This window comes from Puma concolor, chromosome B4, assembly GCF_028749965.1.
Source record: "Puma concolor isolate L17-30 chromosome B4, mPumCon1.1.hap2, whole genome shotgun sequence".
NCBI classification, from domain to species: domain Eukaryota; kingdom Metazoa; phylum Chordata; class Mammalia; order Carnivora; family Felidae; genus Puma; species Puma concolor.
In genome coordinates, this window is record NC_141673.1 from 105030608 (window position 1) to 105056141 (window position 25534).

The following is a 25534-nucleotide window of genomic DNA, read 5'->3' on the forward strand; positions in this document are numbered from 1 at the left end:
ACTCCAGCCCCGTGGCTCTAACCAGTCAACAAGTAATACTGAGTGTGCGCCATGGGCCCACCCTGCTAGGGGCTAAAGCTGCATCTAAGGGATCTCAGAAAACTATGAGGAGCCACCTGTGTCCTCTACTACTATAAATGCAATTATGAAAAGAGGTTCCATCTTCAAAGAAACTGCCACCTAGCTGAGGAGAGACGTGTGCCCATGCTGTAACTCCAGTGCGTGCCACAGACAGGGAACACACAGTGTGTTCAGAGCACAAGGGGTCAGTTCAGGTTGGGTGGTCAGGTGAGCCTTCAGCTGGACCTTGACCACTGGGTAGGATTAAACCATAAAGAAGGACATTGGGCTGGGGAGAGGGAGGGCAAGGGGATTTCAGCAGGAGCTACCACCTCCCTGGTCCAGCTCTGGGGCCAGAGGGCACAGCCGACAGCCTGCCCTGCCCTGCTGGCCCTTGTTGAGCCTGGAGGACTGTGACTATGAGTAAGGAGACTGCTGGTGCAGGGGGTGGGGGCGGGGTGGTGGTGATGAATAGGCTATCCGCCACCCTGCTGTAAGCAGAGAGCACAGCCAAGGCCAAGCTGGCCCCCCAGCTGACCTTTCCCCACTGCCAACGCTGAATTAAGAGGCCACCCTGAAGAGGTCTCATCTGCCAGAAAGACTAGCTGGCCTGAGCACTGGACTGTCTGTGTCAGGGAAAGAAGGGAGGGAGGATCAGACCCTGAGGATATCACCTGCCGGCTGGTCTGCACCTAAAACAGGGATCCAGCAAGATGGCTCTTCTCAAAGCTCTCCAGGGACAGGTATTCCAAAGGCTCCTTTAAACAAATGTCTGAATAAAGTTCAACAGTCCTGCCCCATGTCTAACTTGAGACACTCATGTTGCAGCTATGAAGTGCTATTATCACTTGCCAGAGAGTCTAAGTCATCACCAGTGGTGACTATACACGGGTCACAGAACTGGGATTTGGGGAGCCAGATGCTAGCCCAGTGGTTCCACAAATGAGCTATGGGACCGTGGCCAATGGGATTTTATTCCTCCATGGACCTTTACCCAGACTTCTCTTCTTAAAACAGGCCCTTTTAGGTGCGCCTGGGTGTCTCAGTCGGTTGAGCGTCTGACTTTGGCTCAGGTCATGATCTCGCAGTTTGTGGGTTTGAGCCCCGCATTGGGTTCTGTGCTGACAGCTCAGAGCCTGCAGCCAGCTTTGGATTCTGTGTCTCCCTCTCTCTCTGCCCCTCCCCCGCTCATATTCTGTCTCTCTCTCTGTCAAAAATAAACATTAAGAAAAATTTAATAAAAATAAAATTAAATAAATAAATAAATAAATAAATAAATAAATAAATAAATAAATAGAACAGGCCTTTTTAGGGTATTTTCTCAAGATTATTCCAACCAAATTTTTATAGACTTAGGAAACAGACCTTAACTTTGGCTCAGTTTCCTTTCCTGTAAAACAAACTGGCCTGTGGGAGTAGTGTAGTTCAGAGACCAGCCTGGGAGCAAGGAGAAGAGCAAGGGGAGAGAGAAGGTTCCTGAGAGCCAGGAAGCTGACTGCAGTGCTGGAGGACATGCTCTTGAGAAGGGCAAGTTGGAGAGTCCCGGGGCGGGTGGTGGGAAAGGCAGGGGGCACTCGTCTGAATGGCATCAGAGACCATTGTGTTCCCATGCTGCTCCTCTAGCCCACACCTTGTGTGCAGGGAGCAACCTATCAGTTCTATCTGTCTTTTCTGTTAGATTCTCAACACCTCAGAGCAAGAGACTACACATCCCCATTCAGGTCGGCATCTCCAAAATCTGGCCCTCTTTGTCAAATAAAGGGTATATCAGCAAATCTTGACAGCCGACCCTTGAAGAACATGGGTTTGAACTGCACAAGTCCACTTACACATGAATTATTCTTAATAAATACAGCACAATACCATATGTATTTTCTCTTCCTTAGGATTTTTTAAATAACATTTTCCTTTCTCTAGCTTATTTTACTATAAGGATATAGTGAATAGATATACAAAATATGTCTTAATCGACTGTTTATATTATTGATAAGGCTCTGGTCAATAGCAGGCTGTTAGTAGTTAAGTTCTGGGGGAGTTCAAGTTATACGTGGATTTTCTACTGTGTCTGGGGGGAGGGTAGCATCTCTAACCCCCACATTGTTCAAAGGTCAATTGTATAACCGGAATCTAGACACTTCTCACCACCTTACCCTCCGTGGTCCAAGCTCCCATCCTCCCTGGCCTCAACTATTAGAATAGCCTTCTACCTGGATCCCCTGATCAGCCTATTCTCAACACAGCAGCCACAGCAATCCTGTGGCTCAAACACCCTCCAGTGGCTTCCCATCTCCCTCAGATTATAAGTGTCCAAGTCCCTACAATGGCCTAGAGAGACCCACAGGATCTGTTCACTCCATCCCCAGCTCAGCCCCTCCCTGAACTTATGTCACCTGCTACTTGGTCTCCTGGCTGTTCCTAAGACCTGCCTGACCCATGCCCATCTGAAAGCCTTTATGTGCCCTGTTCTCAGCCCAGTCACATGTGGCCCACAACCTCACCTTCACACCCTTGACACCTTCTTTGCTCAGATGCCATTGCCTTAGAGACCACTTCCCTGAACACTCCCCTGAAAACTGAGGTCAGCCCCCGCCTACCCACCTTGGACTGCCTACTGTCTTTACTGTTCTCATAGCACCTTCTCACATGCCGTGTGATCTGCCTACTTACTGAGCTGCCTACTCGGAGCATTGCCTACCTCCTCCCCACTCCCAGCAGAAGGAAAGCTCCTGAGAACAGGGATTCACACCCAACACCTAGAACACTGCCTGCAGTTTTCTGTAGCAGGTTCCCACAAACATTGTTAAATGAATAAGGGATAATGTTAAATAGTGATATGATACTGGCCAAATGTCCTACAAGGCTCTTTAGCCTTCTATAGGTAAGGTACAAGTTATAGAAAAGCAAATACCCTTTTACTCCTGATTAGTCCAACATAATTTTTAAAGTGATTTCTTATCCCGGTCTCATTTGACCCTCTCCATGCAGGAACAAATCCAGATTTGGGGGGAGCCTAAAGCATCTAAAAATTGGAAGGCTCTCATTGAGAAAAAGAATTTAAAATATAAACCAAAATTAGGCTAAGATCATTTTAGGTTAAGATGGGTATGTTTATTCTCTTGATGATAGTAATTGGTTTCATAGGTGTATATGTCTGTCAAAACTCAACCAAATTATCCACTTCAAATATGTATGTATAGTTCACTATATGGCAATTATATTCCAATAAAACTACTTTACAAATTTAAATTAAAAATAAAAAGCTTAGAGGTGCGTGGGTGGCTCAGTTGGTTGAGTATCTCACTGGCTCAGGTCATGAATGATCTCACGGTTCATAAGTTTGAGCCCCTCAGGAGTTCGAGCCCCTCATCGGGCCCTGTGCTCAGAGCTGGGAGCCTGGAACCTGTTTCGGATTCTGTGTCTCCCTCTCGCTCTCTGCCCCTCCCCCGTTCCCTCCCTCCCTCCCTCTCTCTCACCCTCAAAAATGAATAAACGTTAAAAAAAGAATAATAAAAGGTTTAGGGACATCACATTACTAGTGATGGTCTTGAAGCATTAGCCCCATCAACTTCACAGTAAACCTCCCTACTGCCTGTAGAAAGGCCAGCAATTACACCTATTACCAAAGGAGAAAACTGAAGTCAGAAAATCTCACCCAGATTGTCTACCAGCAGATCTAGGACCAGCTGCCTGGGTTTGAGCACTGGTGCAGCCACTGTGGGCGGTACAGTGAACACCTGCCACCAAGAAGGTGCTGCTCAGTTAATGGGAACTCGCCTCCAACACCGGGCCAGCGTCCTGGCCCTTTACGCAGTGGCACATCCTCTACAGTACATGTCACACAGCAGCAGCAGCTAGGGAGGAGGCCTGTGTCCTCCATTGGCCAAGACCCTTACTCCAGACATTACAGATGGCTCGCCTCCTGTGAGAGCCCCAGGTCACGAAGACAGAGCCCCTCCTAGCCCCACAACTGCCTCTGCCCTCGGCTACAGAGTTCAGGAACGAGACAGGCCATCCTGGCCCTGGGCTAAGCAGTGGGGGCCATGGGAGCCAAACCCAAGGGGTCTGGGCTGGCTCAGCTGTCTTTTACCAACTTGTGCATCTTCCCTCTCTTTCTCTGGAACAGCATCCTCTCCTCCCTTACCAGCTCATCTCAGACCATTATTCCATCCAGCCTTGTTCTGCTTATCAGAGGCAATGCCAGGAGTCGAGAGCACTCCCTGGGTGGGAGTGAAGTGCTGGGCTTCTGTGGGTGTGTTGAGCCAAGAGGGGTCAAACAGCTTCCTTCCTGCCACTGGGGTGCTTTGGAGGTCACCCTGGCCATTCTGCCTCCAGGCCAGCTGGCATCTAATCCAGGCTTTACACATACATGGAGAGTTTCTACAGCTTCTTTCCCTCTTGTAACAAGAGCTACGATAGTGAACATTTATTTATTGAGCACTTATATGAGCTAGTACCTGTGCAAATACATGATGTGTACTGGGAGTTTTATTTGCATGCTCCTTGTCAATCCTCATGTCAACTCTATGCAGCTGCTACTACTGTCACATTTAACAGACAGGGAAATCAAGGTACAAAGAGGTTTGGAAAGCTGTTCAGGGTCACAGGCCAACAGGTAGTTAAGACTGAAATCCATGCAATCTGGCTCTATAATCTGTCTCTTCAGTATTGCACAGAATTACTTCTATTTCACATGGGATTGAGGGCCGTCTCTCTGAAGGGTTGGACCTGGAGATCCCACAGGTCCAATGTAGCCTAAGGAAGACAACTCTGTGGCCCAAGCAAGGGAAGTGATTTACTGAAAGTCACATAGTTTGTTAGTGTTCCAGGTGCCATGAGAACATACATTTCTAAGGCTTCATGACTATGATACAATGACTGCCCTCCCTTCGCCAAGCTGGGAGCTTCCTCTGCAAGACCACTGTGCTCCTCCCTCTGGATTGATCCCCCGATTCTCTGGGGCTCTGCATGAAATAAGTCCTTGATGATGTCTGACTGCCCCTCACCTGACCCAGGTGCTGGAGGAAGAGCCGACTATTTGAACCCAAAAGCCTGCCCACCTGTTTTCATTCTCTTATGGACAGTGGTACCCACAGCTGATAGAAACCAATGTGCTTTGGATGATGTAGACGTCAGGAAGCCACAGAGTCAAAGACAGAAGCGGAGAGAAGTAGGGAGCATGTGTTCAGAGGCAGAGCCCTGAAACTACAGCCAAGGTCAGCAAAGAGCAAGGGCCGAAAGAAACTAGTACAAAATCCAGATGAGTTAGTGGGAGAGAAAGAGACCTGCATCCTTGTCCCAGCTCTGCCACTTGCTGCTAAAACCCAGGCCTTTCTTCTCCCCTCCAGTTCAGAGACCACATGCTGGGGCAGCGGGAGGCCAGCCTGGACCTCGGTGGGGGCAGCTGGGCATTACAGTGTGGCAGGTGGCCTTGGCCAACCCAAGAGAGGGCCTGGGTGGGGCTGGAAAGGACACCTCTGCCAGACTGTGGCCCATCTGTCAGGGGACATGTGTCCAACAGCCCCCACCTCATGTCCACAGCCCCATCCCACCATGGGTGAGGACAGCCGATGGACAAAGGTCAGCCTTGGCCTAACTACAGGCTGAGTGTGGGGCGTTCTCGATGCAGAGTCCACATATCACCACCACTTCCTCCCAACCCCACATACCAGGTCACACGTACCTGCCAGCCACCCCAGGCTTTTCCTTGAACACACACTACCACTGAAATCGTTATCCCGTTTGCACAACCCTGTATGGAACAGGCCATTTCTGCATCTCATTTCCTCTGTATTGCCTCCTCTCTCTGCACCAGCCCTCTGTCTGGGTCATAAGGGTATTAAATGGCACAAAGGAAGTGAAGCACCTACCACCTAGCAGGTCAGTAAGGTCAGTAAGGTCAGCTGTTGTTGTTCAGGTTGTTCATAAGGCCCATTATACTGAAAGCTATTAGTTTTCAAAATTGGAAAAGTTGAGAACCTGGGCACAGAGCCTCCCACCCAAAAGGAGACAGGTCTGCACGTGTAGTGTTTTAGTTCACCAGAGGCCTCTCACGGGAGGGAGCCTCTTACGAGCTCTCCATTTCACCCTGGCAGCTTGGAACTGGCGGGGGGGGGGGGGGGAGGCCAACCTTCCTCCACAACCAGCCCTAATCCCGATGGCCTGGGGGCCTCTCTGTCCAGGGATCGGCTGAAGCTATAAACACCTGCAGCTGGAGGAGGAGGCTATTTGTGGAGAAGAAACTTCTGCCCGAAGCCTGGAAGCCTGAGAAGGCAGTGATTAGGCCTGACATCGGAGCTATTACCACCGTTGTCCCTGGAGGGCTCTGAGGCTTCTGGTGAAATCCTACTCGGCCTTCAAGGCTGCCGCCCCAAGAAGCCTTCCCTGATCCCCACCCAAGTGGGTGTGCCCACTCCCACCTCCAAGTCCGGGTGCACAGGGGTCTGTGCCTTTCTCTAAAGTCACTGGAGCGCCTGTCTTCCTCCCTCACTAACATCCAAGCTCCTTGAGGGCAGAGGACATGTACCATTCAGCTCTACACCCCACTGCTGCTCTCTGGGCACCTCCATGGGCTCCCATCCCTGCGGTAACACTAAAAGGTGATGTCTTCTTCCAATGAGCACACGAAAAGATGCTCAACATCACTAATCATTAGGGAAATGCAAATTAGAACAAGATGCCGTTTCACACCCACAAGGATGACCATTAAAAAAAAAAACAAACGGAAAGTAACAAGTGTTGGCAAAGACGTGAAGAAATTGGAGCCCCTGTGTACCACTGGAACGACATAAAATGGTGCAGCCACTGGAAGACAGTTTGGCGCTTCCTCAACAAGTGACCTCCAATTACCATTCAATCCAGCAATTCCATCTCTAGGTCTATACCCACAAGAATTGCAAGTAGGGACTCAGATACCTGCACACCCATGTTCAGAGCAGCAGTACTCACAACAGCTGAAAGGTGGAAACAACTTACTGTCCATCAAGAGGTAAATGGATATATAAAATGTGGTGTATCTGTGCAACGGAGTATCATTCAGCTATAAAAAAATAATAGAGCTATGACACAGGCTACAACAAGGGCTAACCCTAAAGACACTGTGCTAAGCAGAATAAGCCAGTCACAACAGGACAAATATTGTATGATTGATTCTACTTCCATGAGGTACCAAGAATAGGCAAATTCATATGGACAGAAAACAGAACAGAGGTTACCTACGGCTGGGGGAGGGGGTTGGGGAGTTAGTGTTTAATGGCTACAGTTTCAGTTTGGGATGGATGAGAAGGTTCTAGAGACAGATGACAGGGATGGCAGCAACAATGTGAATGAATTTAATGCCACTGAACTGTACCTTAAAATGGTCACAATGGTAAATTTTATGTGATGTATATCTTCCCACAATAAAATAAATGAATGTAACCAAAACCAAACAAAAAGGTGGCTTTACTGTCATCACTCCTCGGTTGCACAAAATGAGGAACTGAGGCTGAGAAAGGTTAGACCACCAGTCCAAGGCCACACCAGTGCAAGTTTGAACTGAGGGTCACATCATCAGGCCCCCAAAAGCATGAAGTTAGCATTGTAAACCAGAGATGGGGGGGGGGGGAGGGGGACACATGGAAGGAGCCAGAAACCACAGAGCAACAGAGCAAAGGGCAGTGGAGGATCCAAGGAACATGGTGGTGGCAGGGGGCAGAAGCTCGGATGAGGGCACTGACCGCTGTCCCATCACCTCAGTGACCAGAGCCTTGACCTGGGCCTAGTCCCTACTCTGCCTCTCCTTAGCTGTGTGAGTTATCCAAAACAGGGTCTCTTCACCTCTGACAGTGGTCATCGTAGCACCTGCCTACAACGCCCATCAAACCACCACACAGAGTCCCTCCTCTGGGTGGGTGCTCACTGTCTTCCCCCTTCCCTGAGCACCTCCCTCCTCTACCCTGCTCACGCTACACTTCCTTCCAGAAAACTTCTAAGATAGCCTAGCCCCCTGAGTAACACTATACACAACATAAGCGCCATGAGATTACTTTCTAAAGATGTTTCTCCTGCCCCTCCACTGTCCCATACAGTTGTAGACAACAGAGGCTGCAGCCCTCAGCCCAGGCCTGGCTCAGGGCAGTGGGAGCTTGTTCAAGAGGAGCTGCCCAGGTAGTAACAAGAACAAGAAGCCTGGGCCACAGGGCACCCAGTGAGACAATGGAGAAAGCAAGGAGAGGAGAAGCAGAAAGAGGGAAGAGAGGCCAGGAGAGCTCGGAGATTCAAGAGCATGGTGGGCAGGAAGGAATGGACACACAGAGAAGACACAGCTGGCCAGCCAGCCCTCTTGCAGGCAAGGCAGAGACGGCAAGACAGAGGGGACCAGGGCAGAGCTGCGAGGGGGGAAAGACAGAGTGTGCGGGCAGATGGGGGTGACAAGTTGCCCCACGCTCACCTCCCCACCACCTGCCCACGGGGCCAGAGGCCAGGCTGGCCAAAGGAGGTCAGAGTGACCAGCATGGGGATGCCAGGGCGAGGGTCACACAGTGACGGGGCACAAATGAAGGCAGTCGTGAGCGAAGATGGCTAGCGGCCCCGGGAGCCTGTCTGCAAATGTGGGAGGCTCAGCTCAGAAGTCACAGGCGCTAATCTGTGCTGCACTTCTGCATGCTATCCACATGTCTGCCTGGCCCTCCTCAGTGTCCTGCTCGGCTGCACTGGGGCCAGAGCTGGGAGCAGGCCTAATTCCTGTCCTCAGAGCCTCCAGCTCTAGATTCCTCCTCTGGGCGCCCTGGAATCACTCCGATGATCCTCAGCTCCCACCCTGTGCCCCACTGGGCTGGCCCACCTGGAAAACAACTGATGGCCTCTGAATGTGGGAAGCGGGGTATGTATGCAGTGGGGCTCTCAGGGGCTCAGGCACTGGGGGATGGCAAGAGAGGGTCCCCAAGGGAAGATGAGAAGATGCAGGAGAGCAGCCAGAGTAAGGTGACGTCTGAGTCAGCTTGGCAGCCTGTCCCTCTTCCTCCACCTCCCGGGTCCCATCTCACACACACACACACACACACACACACACACACACACACACACACACACACACACGGGGCTGAGCTCAGAGCTATATATACCTCCCAGCTGGACGGCAGCCCCTGCTGAGTGAGGGCCCCTTCATCGACTCCCTGCGAGGTCCTGCCCTGGCTCAGCCCCCATGCCTGGTAAGAGGAGATGGGGATAAGCCAGCGTCTGGACCCCAGCAGGATCTGTAGTCAGGGAGGACAGGTGCTGTGGGGGCTGAGTGAGTCATCAGACTCATACTGCCCCTGCCCAGAGCCTGACCCACCTGGAGCCCGGGCCAAGTAGAAGGGGGAGGTGGTGCAGGGAGGAGAGGAGCAGGCGGGGCAGGCGTCACAGAGCACACAAAGGCCGTTCAGGGTGATGGGGGAGCATCACTGGGGTAGGGGAACTGGTTCTACCCGTGGCTCTTGCACTTACTACCTAAGAGACTCTGGGAGAAACTCTTGGCCTCTCTGAGGTTCTATCTATCTCTGCATCTGCAACCAGAGATTATAATTCCTCCCTCCTCTCCTTGAAAAGATTGAAGCGATAAAGGGTATCAGAGACCACTGAGAACCTCTATCTTCCTTGGCACAACTAAGAGGCTCCGGGACCCTGCACCCCTCCCCTCCCTCCCTCCCTCCCAGGTCCTCGCCTGTGTGATCCCCCTCCTGGTCTCTCTGCACAAAAGGGACACCAACATGGCCAGGGCAGTTTGCCAAACACCATTTTCAGCCTGTTTCCCCACCACTTAACAGCTCCCCTCCAGCCAAACAATTCCAACCCAAGGCCTGCCAGAGGCCCGCAGGCTTGCACTTCCCAAACTGGCTCAGTCACAATCTCAGGCTTGCACTTCCCAAACTGGCTCAGTTACAATCATCTGCTGACTGATAACAAAGTCTCTTAACCCAATTCCTTTACATGTGAAATGGGGAGAGAAATATCTACCCACAACCACTAAATAAAACTAAGCATCCCTCCCCAGACATCCACCACCAAGTGAACAGATAAACGAACTGTGGTCTATCCATATGGTGGAACGTTATCTGGCCTTGAAAAGGAAGTTCTGACATAGGCTGCAACGTGGAGGAGCCTTGAGGACATTACGCTGACTGAACTAAGGCAATCACAAAAGGGCAAACAAACAATACCATATGATTCCACTTCTCAGAGGTGCCCAGAGCAGTAACATCCATAGAGACAGAGAGCAGAATGGTGGTTGTCAGGGGCTGGGGGGAGGAAGGGATGGGATGTAGTGTTTAGTGGGTACGAAGCTTCAGTTAGGAAGATGAAGTTCTGGGGATGGATGGGGGTGGTGGCCACACCACAATGTGAATCCACTTTCTGCCACTGAACTGTACACTTACAAATGGTTAAAAGAATATACTTTATGTTATATATATTTTACCATACATGCACACACACACACACACACACACACACACACACAAAGAAACATCTCAGCATTCAAAGTCTGGTCCACAGTGGCACCCAAATAAATGTCTGCTGATTCTTCCACATTCTGCCATCTCCACAGGTACCCTCAGCTCTTGCCCTTTCCTGAATGCCTCTTAGCCGCTTGTGTTTGCCAGAAAACTTGTGCTTGTCCCGGGCACACATCACGGCTTCCCCACAAGAGACCCTGACAACTCTCAAGCTAAACAGTTTGCCCTCCCCTTCCCCCCAACCCCTTCATACCTTCACACCTCAGCTCTTGATCAATACCCATCCCATTCTCCACTAAAGTAGTAGAAAGAGCCTAGAACATCAGTTCTCCATTCCTCTCCAGCTCTATGGGAAGAAACTATGTAAAGTGCTTGATCCCACATCTAGCACCCAACAGGTGTTCCATACACATCCACCGTCTTCTCCATGAGGCTTCCCAAGGGGCCAAAAATAAGAAGCAACTACTAGAGCAGAAAGTGGTTAGAGCAGGGGTGGTACAGGGTGTGGGGAGGACGATGCAGGGCATGGACACCTACAGAGAAGTAAGACAGACTCTGTAGGGATCCAGCAAAGCCACAGCGGTGGGGCTGGTGAGGAGAGATGAGCAGTTAGAACTTGTAACTGGTGCCCGAGGACAAGATCCAGGGTCCACCTTGCCCACCTTGCTTTCCCAACAAGTTAAAGAAAGAGAGGAATCACTCTGGCCTTGTAGGTAAAGCTGCAGGTAAAGAGTGAGTACCAGGTGCTGTGAGAGCCCTATACTCCCCAAGGCAGTAACACACAGGACCCATGTTCACTCTAGTTGAGCTCAGTTGAATAGTGTCCCCCCAGAATTCTTGTCCACCCAGAACCTCAGAATGTGACCTTATTTGGAAACAGGATCTTTACAGATGTACTAAGATGTACACTGGATTAGGTGTGACTAGTATCCTTACAAGAGGTCAGGACACACAGGGAAGACAGTCGTGGGACAACAGAGTCACGGACTGGAGTGATGCAGCTACAAGCTAAGGAAGGCCATGGATTGTGAGCGACCCAGGAGCTAAGAGAGAGGCTGGAACAGATCCTGCCTCAGAGCCTCCAAGAGGAACCAACCCTACAGACACCTTGACTTCAGACCTCTGGACCCCTTAACTGTGAGAGAATACATTTCTGCTGTGTTAAACCACCAGTTTGTGGTCATTTTTCACAGAAGCCCTCTGAGGTGAATACAGCTAGCTCCCACGAACCCCTCACAGAGCGCCCTTTACTGTGTTGGAGGGAGGGGCACCAGCGTTGGATGGGGGAGAGAGAACCTGAATGTAAACTTCTGGGGGTGGGTACCTGGCCTAGAACCATTTTGTTGGGAGCCAGGGCAGGGCCCTCTGTTGTCAATGGTGCCAACCAGTTACAGAAATCCTCCCACCGCCTGCCCAAGACCAGTGTTTCAAGCTGGGGGTCCTGGGAGACTTTCCACTGGGAAAGCCTGACCTGGGCCTTCCAACAGCTATTCAGTTTTTGGTTTTGTTTTACTTTTCCACATAACCTCTCTTCCATCCAAAAGTCAGCACAGCCCCAGGCAGACTGCTTGGTCCTTCCCACAGGGCTACTGGACATAAAGTATCTCTGAATGTTCTGAATCCTCAGCCACTCACAAAGATCAAGCCTTTCCAGATCACTCCGAGCTCAATGGGACCTTTCCTGAGGGAAAGGTCTACAGCACTCTGCTTGACTCTCTCCTGGAACACTCCACATCTGTCGTGTTGCACAGACATGTGTGTGCTCACCTCACCTACCCCCACCATATTGTGAGCAGGGTCCAGATCTTCCCCGCTTAGGCTTGGCACACAGAAGCCTCACGACTGAGTGCATGAATGAGGGAATGAGTGAGTCCAGTAACCACCTTCCTAACCTCCCTTCACAGTCAAGGTAGGGAGCTGGGAGCTCATGAAGCATTTGCCTGGGGAACAGCTTATGGGATTTTCCCAGCCTGCTCTGGCGGGAGGGGGTTATTCTCCTTTCCCAAGCCTTCTACCACAGCTTCCCTCCCACTCTAAGGCTTCTTCTCACACACCCTCCCACACTCTGGGAACCCAGGTCAGTGGAAGCAGCGTCCACCTGATAAATGCCCTAGCGGTCATTCCCCCATGCATTACTTGAAGAACCCCAAGGTTGCTGTGCCTGGCCCCTTGCCGGGCCCTATTTCCAGAGCTGGATCACGAGGGCAGGGGCCCACCCCCCCACCCCAACAGGCTCCTTACCGTACATCTTGCCCTCATCCGAGAGGATGATTTTGCGGCGGCCGCAAGGGGGGTAGATGGCCAGGGCCTCCTGGAAGCTCTGCTCGATGTCCGGACTCCATACACCCTCCGCATCATTGTCGATGGGCTTGTCCAATGCCTGGCTGCCCCCAGAGACGTTGCTCCCCTCAGGGGAGTTAGGAGGGCTCCACTCGTTGGAGGTAATGGTGCCGGCCTTGCCCTCCAAGGCTCCGCTTGGAGGAGCGCCCGTTGGACCTGTTTAGGCAGAAACCTCCGCTTTGGTGGAAGAACACATGTCCGTGGGATGGGGCACCCAGGGGAGTGCCAAGCCCCAGGATCAGTTGCCCTTCCTTGCTTGGCCACCCACAGCACAGGAGCTCAGAGGGAATAAGGCCAAGGACCCAGCGGATAAGGAATGAACTGAAAGATCTGGGAGCATCAAGAGACCTGGAATCTGGGGCAGGTCATGTCCCCTCTGTAGACCTAAGCTTCCCACCCTGTTAAGCGAGCACAAACATCCCAGGCACCTGGGATGACCTGACAGATACAGGGAGGTTGGAACTCAGAACTAAATCTCAATCTTCAGCAAAAAGACAGAATACTGACAAAATATGACAAGACTGTCTGTCTGCCTAAACCCTAGGTTAAAAAGACAGTCTTAACCCATACTGCAGGAAATTCCCAAAGATAAAATCTTGCTAAAGAGGTTCTCAAAATATAAAATTACAACATAGAAGAAAGAGGAAACAATCTACCATGATCAAAATTCAATAGAATTAGAGCCCCAAGAACTAGAGATAACTGGACTATCAGATAAAAACTATTATATAATGGTATTTCAAATAATTATCAACTTAAATAAGGAATTGGAAACATGAGAAAGAATTAGACACAATCAAAAAACACAAAGCAGACTGGAAAAAGAACCAAATAAATATTTTAGTCACTGAAGTTAAAACTCAATCGTTTGGGGCACCTGGATGGCTCAGTCAATTAATTGTCCTGCTACGGCTCAGGTCATGGTCTCACAGTTCGTAAGTTCAAGCCCCGCGTCGGACTCTGTGCTGACAGCTCAGAGCCTGGATCCTGCTTTGGATTCTGTGCACCGCCCCCCCCCCCCCTTCCCCACTCATGTCTGTCTCACTCTGTCTCTCAAAAATAAATAAATGTTAAAAAATATATATTAAAAAAACTCAATGGTTTAACTGAGATTAACAGCACATTAGATACAGCCGGAGAAAGAAGAACCTGGAAAAAATATCTTAAGGTATTACTGGGAAATGTATTTTTGTAATGATGATAAAGAGCAAAGGAGAACAAAATAAGGCACTTCAACATACCTCCAATTAGCATTCCAGAAAGAGAGAATACAGAAAGTGAAGTAGAACAACATTTGAAAAGATAATGGCAAGGAAAATTTTCAGAAATAATGAAATACATGAATCCTCCAATTAAGGAACCATACTGAATCCTAACCAGGATAAATTAAAATAAAATGAACACATACTGTAAGGACACTGCAGAATACCAAAAACAAAGAATAGATCTTAAAAGCATCCAGAGTGAAAAAAGACAAATCACCTACAAAGGAAGGACTATGATGTTAATTGTATATACAGATAGTGAACTTCTCAACAGTAGCACAGGAGGACCCAAGTTAATGTCTCTAAACTGTTGACAGAAAAATAACTGTTAACCCAGAATTAAAAGCCCAACCAAAATATCTTTTGAGAGTAAACATTTTTTAAAAAAAAGCATTTTTAGACAAAGATGGAGAGAATTTACTAACAGACCCTCACTTAAAAAAAAAAAAAAAACAGTAAAGGAGGTATTTTTTTAAAGGGAGCTTCTAGGAAAAGAAAGCATGACACACATGGAAGAGGTGAGCAAAGTTATGGTAAAATAAAAATGAATCTAAACAATATTAACTATATAAAAACAATAACAATGATGGTGGCTACGTTTGGTCATGCAATACACACACGTGTATATATGTACATGCAAGAAAAACCATGTTTCTGAACCATACATTCTGAAGATGCATTTGCTAAAATTCCAGACCCAGTCACAATAAAAAATACTTATTAGCAAACTCTATAAACAAGGAAACTTCCTTAAATGTGACAAATGGCACCTTCCAAAACCCTACTGTGATGTTGTGATTTATAATAAGAAATGTGTATCTGGTCTTTGTCCCAGTTTCTAGCACAGAACTTCTAAAACCCCTGGAATTTCCAAAGAGATGAGAATGATAAAGGTGTCTTATTATGTGAATGTGGTGACTTTTGGAATGCATGTATCTAAGGATGAAGGCTGGTGGTCAGGAGAACTAACCATGTAATTAGAGGGTTGGAACCTTCAGTCCCACACCACCACCCCTTTTGCAAAGTACAGGGAAGGGAAAGGGACTAGAGGTTGTAGTAACTGCCAATGGCCAATAATTTAATCAACTGTGTCTATGTAATGAAGCCTCCATAAAAACAAAAAAGGAGGGGCTTCCGAGAGTTTGAGTTGGTGAACACATGGAGATTTGGGGAGAATGGCACATACTTGTAGAGGTTATGGAAGTTCTGTGCCTTCCCCCCGACCTTGCCCTATGTATCTGTTTCACTTGACTCTTCTGAGTTACGTATTTTTTGTAATAAACCAGTAATCTAGTAAGTAAAGTGTTTCTCTGAATTCTATGAGCCACTCTAGCAAATCAGTTGAACTCAAGGAGGGGTTACTAGAACTTCCAATGTATAACCAGTGATAACCTGGGCTTGCCACTGGTATCTGGGGTTGGGGGGCAGTCTTATGAGATAAGCCATTAACCTGTGGGATATGATACTACCTCCAGGTAGACAGTGTCAGAATTGAATTGTAGGACACCCAACTGGTGCTAGAGACTTGTTGATTAGTGTAGGAACGTCCTCACCCCCCAACCCCACTCACACACACGCACATTGGAACTGGTGACCAGAACTTTAACATGCACAACACTTACTGATTAAACACTAGAAGCATTACCTTAAATTCAGAAATAAGATATCACTTTCAACATTTATACTCACACTGTACTAGAGTCCTAGCCAACACAGTAGGACAAGACAGATCTCAACATTGGAAAAAAGGAAGTAAACTGTCGTTATTATAAGGAATTACAATAGAAGACTGAAGGGATTTCACAAATTACAATTACATTCTTTGATACCAGAAGTAAGATGGCATATCTTACTAATTTCTAAAAATATTCCGTCTAGAGGGGAGCCTGGGTGGCTCAGTTGGTTAAGCGTCTGACTTTGGCTCAGGTCATGATCTCACAGTTCATGAGTTCAAGCCCCACATGGGGCTCTGTGCTGACAGCTCAGAGCCCAGAGCCTGCTTTGGATTCTGTGTATGTCTCGCTCTCTGCCCCTCCCCAGCTTGCACTCTGTCTCTCTCTCTCTCTCTCTCTCTCAAAAATAATTTAAAAAAATTTTTTAAGAAAAATAAATAAATATTCCTTTTAGAAACCAAAGTAGTAATTTACCTACTGATAAATCTAACAATAGGTGAGACAAAGGAAATCATAATGGTTTTGAAAGACATAAAATGCCTAAATAAATGGAGAGGAAAATTGTGCTCCTGGATGGGAAAATATCATAAAGATGTTGAATCTTTACCAAAAAAATAATTTCAATGAAATTATGATTAAAAATTCCACAAGGTCTCAGGGCACCTGGGTGGCTCAGTCGGTTGAGCATCCGACTTCAGCTCAGGTCATGATCTCACAGCTCGTGGGTTCAAGCCCCGTGTCAGGCTCTGTACTGACAGCTCAGAACCAGAGGCTTGCTTCGGATTCTGTGTCTCCCTCTCTCTTTACCCCTCCCCGCTTGTACTCTGCCTCTCTCTCTCTCTCTCAAAAGCAAATAAAACATTAAAAAAAAAAAAATTCCACAAGGTCTTCCATAAAACTTAACAAGCTGATCTCAAAATACATGGAAGAACAAAGACCATTCTCAAGTTGTCTTAACTCACTGTCTTCACCCTTCCTTTCTTCTCTTTGGTCTCATATTTTGCCAGACCCATTCCCTACATGTTTTCCTCAGGGTTCTGACCTGACCTCTCCTTTCAAAACCCCATACATACCCCCCTGGGGGATCCCCACCCACAGCTTACATTCCCACTGTATATTTTTGATTCCCAAATCTGTACGTCCTTCCTGAGTTTGGGCATATATGGCAACTGCTTACCAGGCAGTCCTAATCAGCTTTCTCTGAAGCTCCTCAAACTCAGCATGTCCAAAACCAAATTTTCAGCTTGCCAGTGAGTCCTGGTCCTCCTCCTCCTCCTCTGTGTCTCTCAAGAAATGACACCGCCATCCACCCAGAGGCCAGAAATCTAAGAATGTATTGACTTTTCCCTCTTATCTCCATAAATAATTAACAACCACATCCTATCTCCTAAAAGTCTTCTTGAAGCCACATCTCTTTCCATCTCAAGCCCTAATCCAAGCTTCCGCTAGTGCTCACCAGCATGACTGTGCCAACCCCATGTAGACTCCGTAATCCGTCACTGCAGCCACAGTGATTTTTCTACAATACAAATCTGATCATGTGATTCCTCTACTTAAAATCTTTCAATGGCTTTCCCATAATCTTACATAAAATGATATGTTCCACAATAGGATTTTATAAGGCCCTTCATCAACTGATTCCTGCTCTCCTGCCATACCTTCCATGCACCTACCCAGTCCTCTATACTCTCTTCTTTGCACCCGGCCCTAACCCCCACACTCAATTAACATAATAAGCTCTTTATACCTGGAAGGGCTGCCTGCAGCCTTCCTCCCCATCCCTCCCTCACCTAACTCCTACACATCTTTAAGGTCCAGCGAAAATGTCATTTCCTCTGGGAGGATGACCCAGACCTCAAGTCTGGATTAGGCACCCACCTCTGAGCTCCAACAGGTCCCCGTGCTTTACATATCTGACCCTTCCATCTCCCATGAATGATGGGCCTCCACCATACGTCAGACTCCACGAGGGTGGGGATGGTTGTCTTTCTCTAAGTCCTCAGCACATTGCACAATGTGAAGAACAAAAGAATGAATAAATGAGTAGAGATTTGCTAAGTGTTTTTTGTGAAGTAATGATTTCCCTGTGGGGAAAATGAACTGTTCTGTGTTTAGTGTCAGGAAACCAAAAAAATATCAGTAAATGTCCGGACTTTGGCACACCAGGGGGAGAGCTTCAGTTGTAGGTTAATCCCTTTGGGATTTATTTTGGAGGTTTGTATAATGAAAGTGTGATGTCTGGGCATCAAGAGACTGGTTCTAGTTCCAGTGTTATAAGCAACCGTGTGACCATTGTCAAATTCGTCCATTTCTTAGATTGGGATCTAAGGTCCTTTCTGTCCTACAGTGCCTGTGGCTCACATTCACTGCCCAGGTCCTCCACTTCTTCTGGGACCGCTCCTACCATGCAGACTTTCACCTGTGGCTTTGCTCAGAGAAGGCTGGAGAACTGACCTGCCACGGAGAGATATCCCATATGCTGGTCAACAAGATCTGATGTTAACTAGCATGGGGCATGACGTAGAGTCAGTGCTCAGTAAGAGCTATATTAATTGTCACCATCGTTATCTAAGCTACAAATAATGCCTCACGTGGAAGGTCTAAAGTCCTAACTGGACCTAACAGATACATATACCTTCAGCTAGTATTGATTAATGTTAATAAATAAATAATATTAATACTTAAAGTCTTGTATGTCCTAACTTCAGCCTGGATTCTCTTCTGGGACCTGGCACTAAACCCAAATGGTTACCCCAAGCCAGATGGAGGGTGCTATGAAGTCCAGAAAGGAGAGAAGGAAAGGAGGGAGGCCCAACCTCCCTGATACTATGTAAACCTTTCTGAGGAGTAGAGACCAGGGTCTCTGGGCCCTCTTTCACCACAGCTGAGCTAGACCAGCCAGGTGAAGTAAGCACGTTCAGCCCCTGTATTAGTTGGGCCCAGGGCAGCCCAGTGGACCACCAGACCTGGGGAAAACCAGAGAGTCCTGTCAGATACTGCCCCACAAGTGAGGTTTCTGAGGACCTGCGCTTTGTGTTCCCAAGATTGGGTCCATCCCAGGGGAAGCAAGGCAGGGGGTCAACCAAGGCCCCAAGCCCGGGGATTTGTGACTGAAATGGAGTTGCTCCCAGCCCTGTGTGGCCCTGCTGCCCCCAGGCCATAGCTCTCACTGGCTGGCCTCTCCCAGCCTCACCGCCCACGGCCCCAGGCCTGGCAGCTGCCTTCCCTCACCAGGCAAACCTCCCACACAGCCTAGGCCCTGCAGCTAGTAGAATGGAGGGTAAGCCAACACCAGTCCAGAGAAGGAGCCCCACTCCCCCTCCTTCCCCAAACCCTCCACAATGACCCCATGGGCCTGCCAGGACGAGAGCAGGAGGGGAGGACAGATGGCACAGTTATGCCTGGGCCATGTGCCATGAACAGAGGAATAAAAATAATCCTTGGCTTAGCTTCCAGGGCCTGGCCTGGAGGCCTCTGGTTCTGCCCCCAGCCCCACCCAAAAGCCCACCAGATGGCCCACCCAATGCCAGCTCCAGGCCCAAACAACACTCAGCTCCACCCTAGGGACCACAGATGCCAGTTACTCAGGAATTTTCAGGAGAATTAGAACTCACAGGCTTTTATTAAGATCTTTTTAATAATGAGAAGAATAAACTCCCCAAAAACACTTTCAGGAGAAGGGGATCAGGATCCCCAGGTTATATATGGAGAAACGAAGCCTCAGGGAGGGCAAATGGCTTGCCCTGAGAAAGTTGAAGAACCAGACCTCATCCCCTTTGGTCCTGTCCCCTGCCTGCTCCAGGGCCATATCCTCAATCAAAATCTCCATCTCCTGCTCAAAAGCCCACCCCTTCAGTACCCTTCCATGGCCATCAGGGACCACTAAGCTCTACCCTTCTCCCCCTAGCCTGCAGAACCCCCAAGATGCAACTCAACACAGGACAGTGCCTGATCTGTGTTCACCTACTTCCCCACTGGTCTGTGAGCTACCTGAGCACATAATTATTTCTTATACATTAGCACCTCCCCCAACTCTCCTGGCTCAGTGTTGGGAATTTAGATAGATGTCACCCTACTTTAGGTAGTACCAGTTATCCCACTGATTCCCTTTCCTCAGTCAAGAACAAATCTCCCACTCATTTCCTTTTATCATAGTATCTCTAACTTGTTGAGGGTCAATGCATGTTATAACCTCCTCCCTGTGCTCCCGACCCCAAATCGGAAGTGATGGAGACTGAAACTCAAAGTTTATGACACTTGCCTGGTATCATCCAGAATAAAGGAGAAACAATTCAGAGGGGCCCTGAGTTCCCTGCCCAATTATGAGGGTAGAAACGGTTCTCTCTGCCCCTTGTCTTCCGACTCAGATTCCAAGAGCTCTGGGATCCAGGCTAAAGGCTCCAGCTCCATCAGGGTCCTCATGACCCGTGGGCCCTGACATCCAGCACACCTGCCTCAGCTCTTACTCTGATGCTCTCCTGGGGCCCCTGGAAAGAATGGCCACCTTTATCCCAATGACTCTTTAAATAAGCTGAGAGGAAAGAGAAAATGGGATTTCTTTCCAGGAGAACCATCCCATCTCCCACTATATGAGTCTCAGAAGTATAAAGTTAGAGTAAGCAGAGGGAGCTGCTAAAGTAGTTAGCAGCTTCTGCCTCAATCTGAGAGCATGAGACCTTCTTCAGGCTGGTGGGCTTATCTGCAAGGCTTGGTAACCGAGGCCAGTGGAGTTATGTCTCTGAACCTCAGGTGCTTTGTTCAATCCACCATAGTTGTGGTTATAGAACATCTACGTTGGATGCAGTGTGGATCCTTTGTATCAATACATTTCAGAGCAGAGACAAGAATGAGCCCTCCCATCATTACGTTGGCTATTCCCACTGGACTAGACTCTGGAGACTGGGCCCAACCGTACGAGTGCCAAACAGTGCTACACACACTGAACCACAAGTACAAGATGCAGAGCTCTGTGCAAGCTCCCTGATTTGGGGGGTTGCAGTAGATCTCTAAGTCTTCACTGCCCTGACCTCATTTCTTAGTAAGAACAGGAAGGGAAATCAGGAACAGCGGATGCCAGACTCATTCCCTCTCTCCCCTCTAGCCCCCTTGGTCTCCTCAGCAACCCCTGAACCCCAAGTTTACTCACAATGACTTCCTGCTTAGGGTGGGCCTCCTTCCTGACACCAGTTCATTAACAACCATCTGCTGAGGGTAGGAGAAGTGGGGGGAGGTGGTTCAACTACAAGCTGAATAAGATCTGAGGATCTAGTGTAGAATGGGGTGACTACTGTCGATAACACTGTATCGTATCATTGAAAATTGCTGAGAATACAGCTTAAATGTTCTCACCAAAAAGAAAGACATGAGGTGACAGATGTGATAATTAAGCAGATGAGGGGGGATCCTTTCACAATGTGTATGAATATCAGGTCACCACAATGCACACTTAACATATCTTACAATTTTAAGTCACTTATACCTCAACAAAGGTGAATTTTTTAAAAAGAAAAATACATTTTTTAAAAACCACCTGCGTACCTATTTTGGGGACTCAACTCTGGAGAAATGGGTTCGGGCCCTCAGGGAACTTAGATGGGGGAGGGAGGCTGAGTGCTACAGAGGGTGAGTGGCTTCGGAGGAATCAGGTACAAGGCACACAGCTCAAGCCAGGGCCTGCCTTGGCCCCGGGCCCCACCCACAAAGTAGTTCAGGTCCGAACTACTCACTGGGCCTCCTCAGAGGTCTCTGTCCTGATTCTAGTTGATGTCTTCTTTACCAGTCGGTGATGTCTGAGGAGGAGGGCAAATTTACAGCCCCCAAGGTGCCTAGAAGACTGGCTGCTTAGTTGTAACTGCAGAGGCTGAGAGATGGAAGAAGAGCGAACCCAGCCTCCAGGCAGGGCTAGGCCATAGCGGGGAGGCCCACTTCCCCAACACACAGTGCTGCCTCCTCCCCTAGTGCATGGCCCCCATGCACTGGGCAGATAAACTGCAGGACAGGTTCAGCTGGCCCAACACTCGTGGCAGAGAGAGCGAGCAGTCAAGGAAGCACCGGGACACTGAGGGACTGACATTCTGCTCACCGAAGAGAGAACTATTTTCATATTAAGACTAGAAGGTACCATATTTTCATACCCATTCTGTGCCTGGCACGGGGCTAGGCACTTGACTATAATATCTCCTCCAATCCTCCCAACACCCCCTTGAGGAGGCTAGTACCGCTGATTTCAGATGATGATGCTGGGGCCCTCCAGGTGCAGTGCTATGCCCAAACCCCAAAGCTCCAAGTGGCAAGGCTCAGTCCCTTCCCCTCAGCAAACTGCCTCTTGCCCACTGCAATGCTGCTTGAACCTCTTTGCCAACAGTTCTGTGAACAACGGGATGCTGATTCTACACCATGCGGGATTTAAGTTAGTTGTAAAGCGTAACAGGGACAGGTACCAGCTCCAGGACTGACCAGGTAAGGGGAGCTGGAGGCATACGGGCCCCACAGCCCCCACAGCCTCTGGCAAAGGTCCCAGGTGGGAGATGCAGGCATCCCAAGGTTTGTGTGTGTGAGAAAAACCCCAAAAGAGAAAGTTGCCCTCCATCTTACAGATACAGGGACTAAGGCCCTACGAGGTAAAACAACTTGCCAAAAGGCCCCATGGCTCATTAAAACCGGGACTAGAACCAAGCCTCAGCCCCATGCTTTCTTGCCACACAAGTAAAACTGCCATGCCCATCATCTGGATGCCTCTCAAAGAGGAGAGAAAGTTGGTTCCTAGGAAGGAGGGCAGCAGGTGACCCACATGTGGATAAGCAGGTTCCCCAGCCAAAAAGATCGTTCCCTCCTATTTTCATGCCCAATACCTCCCCATAAGGGATTTAGTCCTTTGAGTCTTTCATTCATTCATTTAAAACTATATATTGAACAACTACTATATGCCAGGCCTTGAGTACAAGGTCACAACTGACATGGTCCTGCCCTCAACATCCTTCAGCCTAGTGGGTGCAGGGGCCCAGAGTTCCCTGTGAAGCTCCTGATTATTCACAGAACATTCACAAATTCTGTATTGCAAATCCACCTACCTACTAAAATCTATAACTCCTACATCAATACTTGCAGCGCTTCTGTGGTTATTTGGAGAAATGTACACACTCTGCACAGCCAAAAATGTGAGTTACCATCATACACACTCCCACCTGAGGTCGACCAAGGCTGTACTCTGCTTTCCGGCTCCAGCTCTCACAGTGTATTCAAGTGTCCTTTTCACCGTCTATTCAGTGCCACTTTTTTCGCAATTTTATGCTTTTTGTTACTGATTTCGCAGTTTAAAATGGCCCCAAGAGCAGTGCTGCAGCACTGGCTAGCGTTCCTATGTACAAGAAGGCTGCCATGTGCCCTACGGAGAAGACATGTGAGTCTGATAAGCTTCGTTCAGGTTGACTAATAATGCTGTTGGCTGTGACTTCAATGGTAGTAAATTGGTAACATATATTTTTTTATTGTTTATTTATTTTTGAGAAAGACAGAATGAGAAGGAGAGAGGCAGAAAGAAAGGGACACACAGAATCTGAAGCAGGCTCCAGCTCTGAGCTGTCAGTATAGAGCCCGACACCAGGCTCAAACTCACGAACTGTGAGATCATGACCTGGGCTAAAGTCAGACACTTAACTGACTGAGCCACCCAGGCATCCCAAATGAGTGACACATATTCAATAAGGTGTCTTTGAACAGAAACACACATAAAACAAGGGTTATGAATTCATCAGTTGAAAACATTGCATTAGATGCTCATAGGGACCTAATAAGAATCAGGTGTACCCATGGAGGGTAACAAATTAAACAATTATAGATGAATATCTTAGGGGGTGGGGATAGGATTTTAATAGATGCTGAGCTCAAGGCCTTGGGAATACCACATCTAGTGGAGACAGAAACATCAAAAGGTAGAAACCACCCAAATGAGCATCAAAAGACAAAGGGACAAACAAAATGTGGCATATCCATACAATGGAATATTATTCAGCCTAAAAAGAGGAATGAAGTACTGACACAGGCTACAACATGGATGAACCCTGACATTATGTTAAGTCAAATAAGCCAGTCACAGAATGACAATTCTATGCTTCCACTGATTTTACAACAATCCTTTTAAGCGCACCAGGAGACAGAAGGGAAAAAGATGAGGACAGAGAAGGGGATCAGGAGACACTTCAGGAGACGTGGGCCTAAAATATAGGAAACACAGGAAAAGGGCCTAGCTATAGCTAGAAATGAAAGAGACAAAGACAGCAGTGTTTGGGTCATGGGTGGGGAGTCCCTGCGGATGAAAAGAAGGAGAAGGAACAGAAGAGGAGAAAACAATCCAGTGGACAAATGGGCCTACATGGCCTGAACTGAGCCATATACTCAGCTGAAAAAAACTGGCCCCAATGTGACTTTAGAAGGCTGGCTAGGGCTTACTGGATGTCCGAAGTAATACACACATATAATATTTTTATCATAATATTTTAATATTAATATTAATTTTAATATTAATAATAAAATAATATTTTTATCATAAAAATAATAAAACTGCACAAAACCTGGGTGTCCCAATTGCACCCCAGGAGCAGCCTCCCTAGCTCTAAGGAGTTCCTCTTCCTCTGCTGACACACACAAGGCCCTGGGGAAAGCATGACACGAGCCTGGTCCACTGTGAGCAGCTTCAGAGTGGTACAAGCTGAATGAAAATCCTACCAGCTGTGCAGCCGATCAGGAACTTCTTTAACCTCCCCAAAGCTTCTGTTTCCTGATCTCTCAAACAGGGATGAGAAGACTGGCCTGGCAGAGATGAAGGACTGAGACATAACAGGTAAAGAAGCTGAAACACAGCACACTGTGTGTGAACCACCACCACCCTCACTGACCTTTCAGTGTGAAGCTAACTGATCACACCTTGTTCCCTGACAGGACAGGAGTGGGGAGAGGTGAGAAAAAGGACAAAGGAGGACCCCACCACCCCAGCAGTGTAAGCATGCATCGGAAGGAACCAGTCACTGAGAGCCAACCCACCAGGCCAGGAGAGGGGTGCCTGCTTGGGCTCTGGAGTCAGAGGCCCAGCTCAGATCCTGGCTGGGCCTTGAGCAGGCTACTCAACCTCTCTGAGTCCGTCCCCCTGAATACATGCCAGAGGTAATAATGTCATCTCCTCATGGGACTGTTGTGAGGATTAAGTTCAATTGTATCCACAATGTGCAGGCACAGAAGCTGCTCTCGACAGGGCTCCTCAAACATTCGGGGTTCTTGGCAGGATGGTGGAGGGGGGCAAGAACCAGGGAGAAGGAATTTTCTCTGGGACACAGTGGACAGGAGAGAAGCAGGAGGAATGAGGGGTACAAGAAGAGGTAAGGGTGAAGAGGGAGCAGGTCGGTGGGAGGAGCCTCAACAGGGAGGGGCAGCGGTAAATATACGGATGTAGCCCCAAGCCATCAGTCCCACTGGGCAGCACAGAGTCTGTGCTCAGAACCCTCAACCTCAGGAGGGGCAAGCAGGGTAAATGAGAACACAGATCCAGATTCCCAGGAACTCAACCTGGGACACTGCCCCATCCATCCCTTCCAAGCAGCCAGGAACATGGGTGTCTATGGACCTGGCCCTAACACATCCACATCACAGCAAGTGGGTGTCCACGGCCCTCCACTCCCCACCCCACTCCACCCCAGCGCTGGCCCCAGAGCCACTAAAGACTCTGGTGATG

General features: G+C 48.5%; 1 protein-coding gene across 9 annotated transcripts in view; it reads right to left on the reverse strand.

The window, feature by feature from the left end:
- The window catches only part of TEAD4 (TEA domain transcription factor 4), a 68293-nt gene that overhangs the window by 27341 nt on the left and 15418 nt on the right, over window positions 1-25534 (reverse strand). For 8 of the 9 annotated variants that reach the window (XM_086714295.1, XM_086714296.1, XM_086714293.1 and 5 more), the window contains one exon: window positions 12774-13028. In XM_086714295.1, the coding sequence (XP_086570421.1) occupies window positions 12774-13028 (255 nt within the window). Of the gene's footprint in view, window positions 1-12773; window positions 13029-17688; window positions 25467-25534 lie in introns of those variants that run through there. The other variant, XM_086714297.1, reaches the window with a different exon arrangement.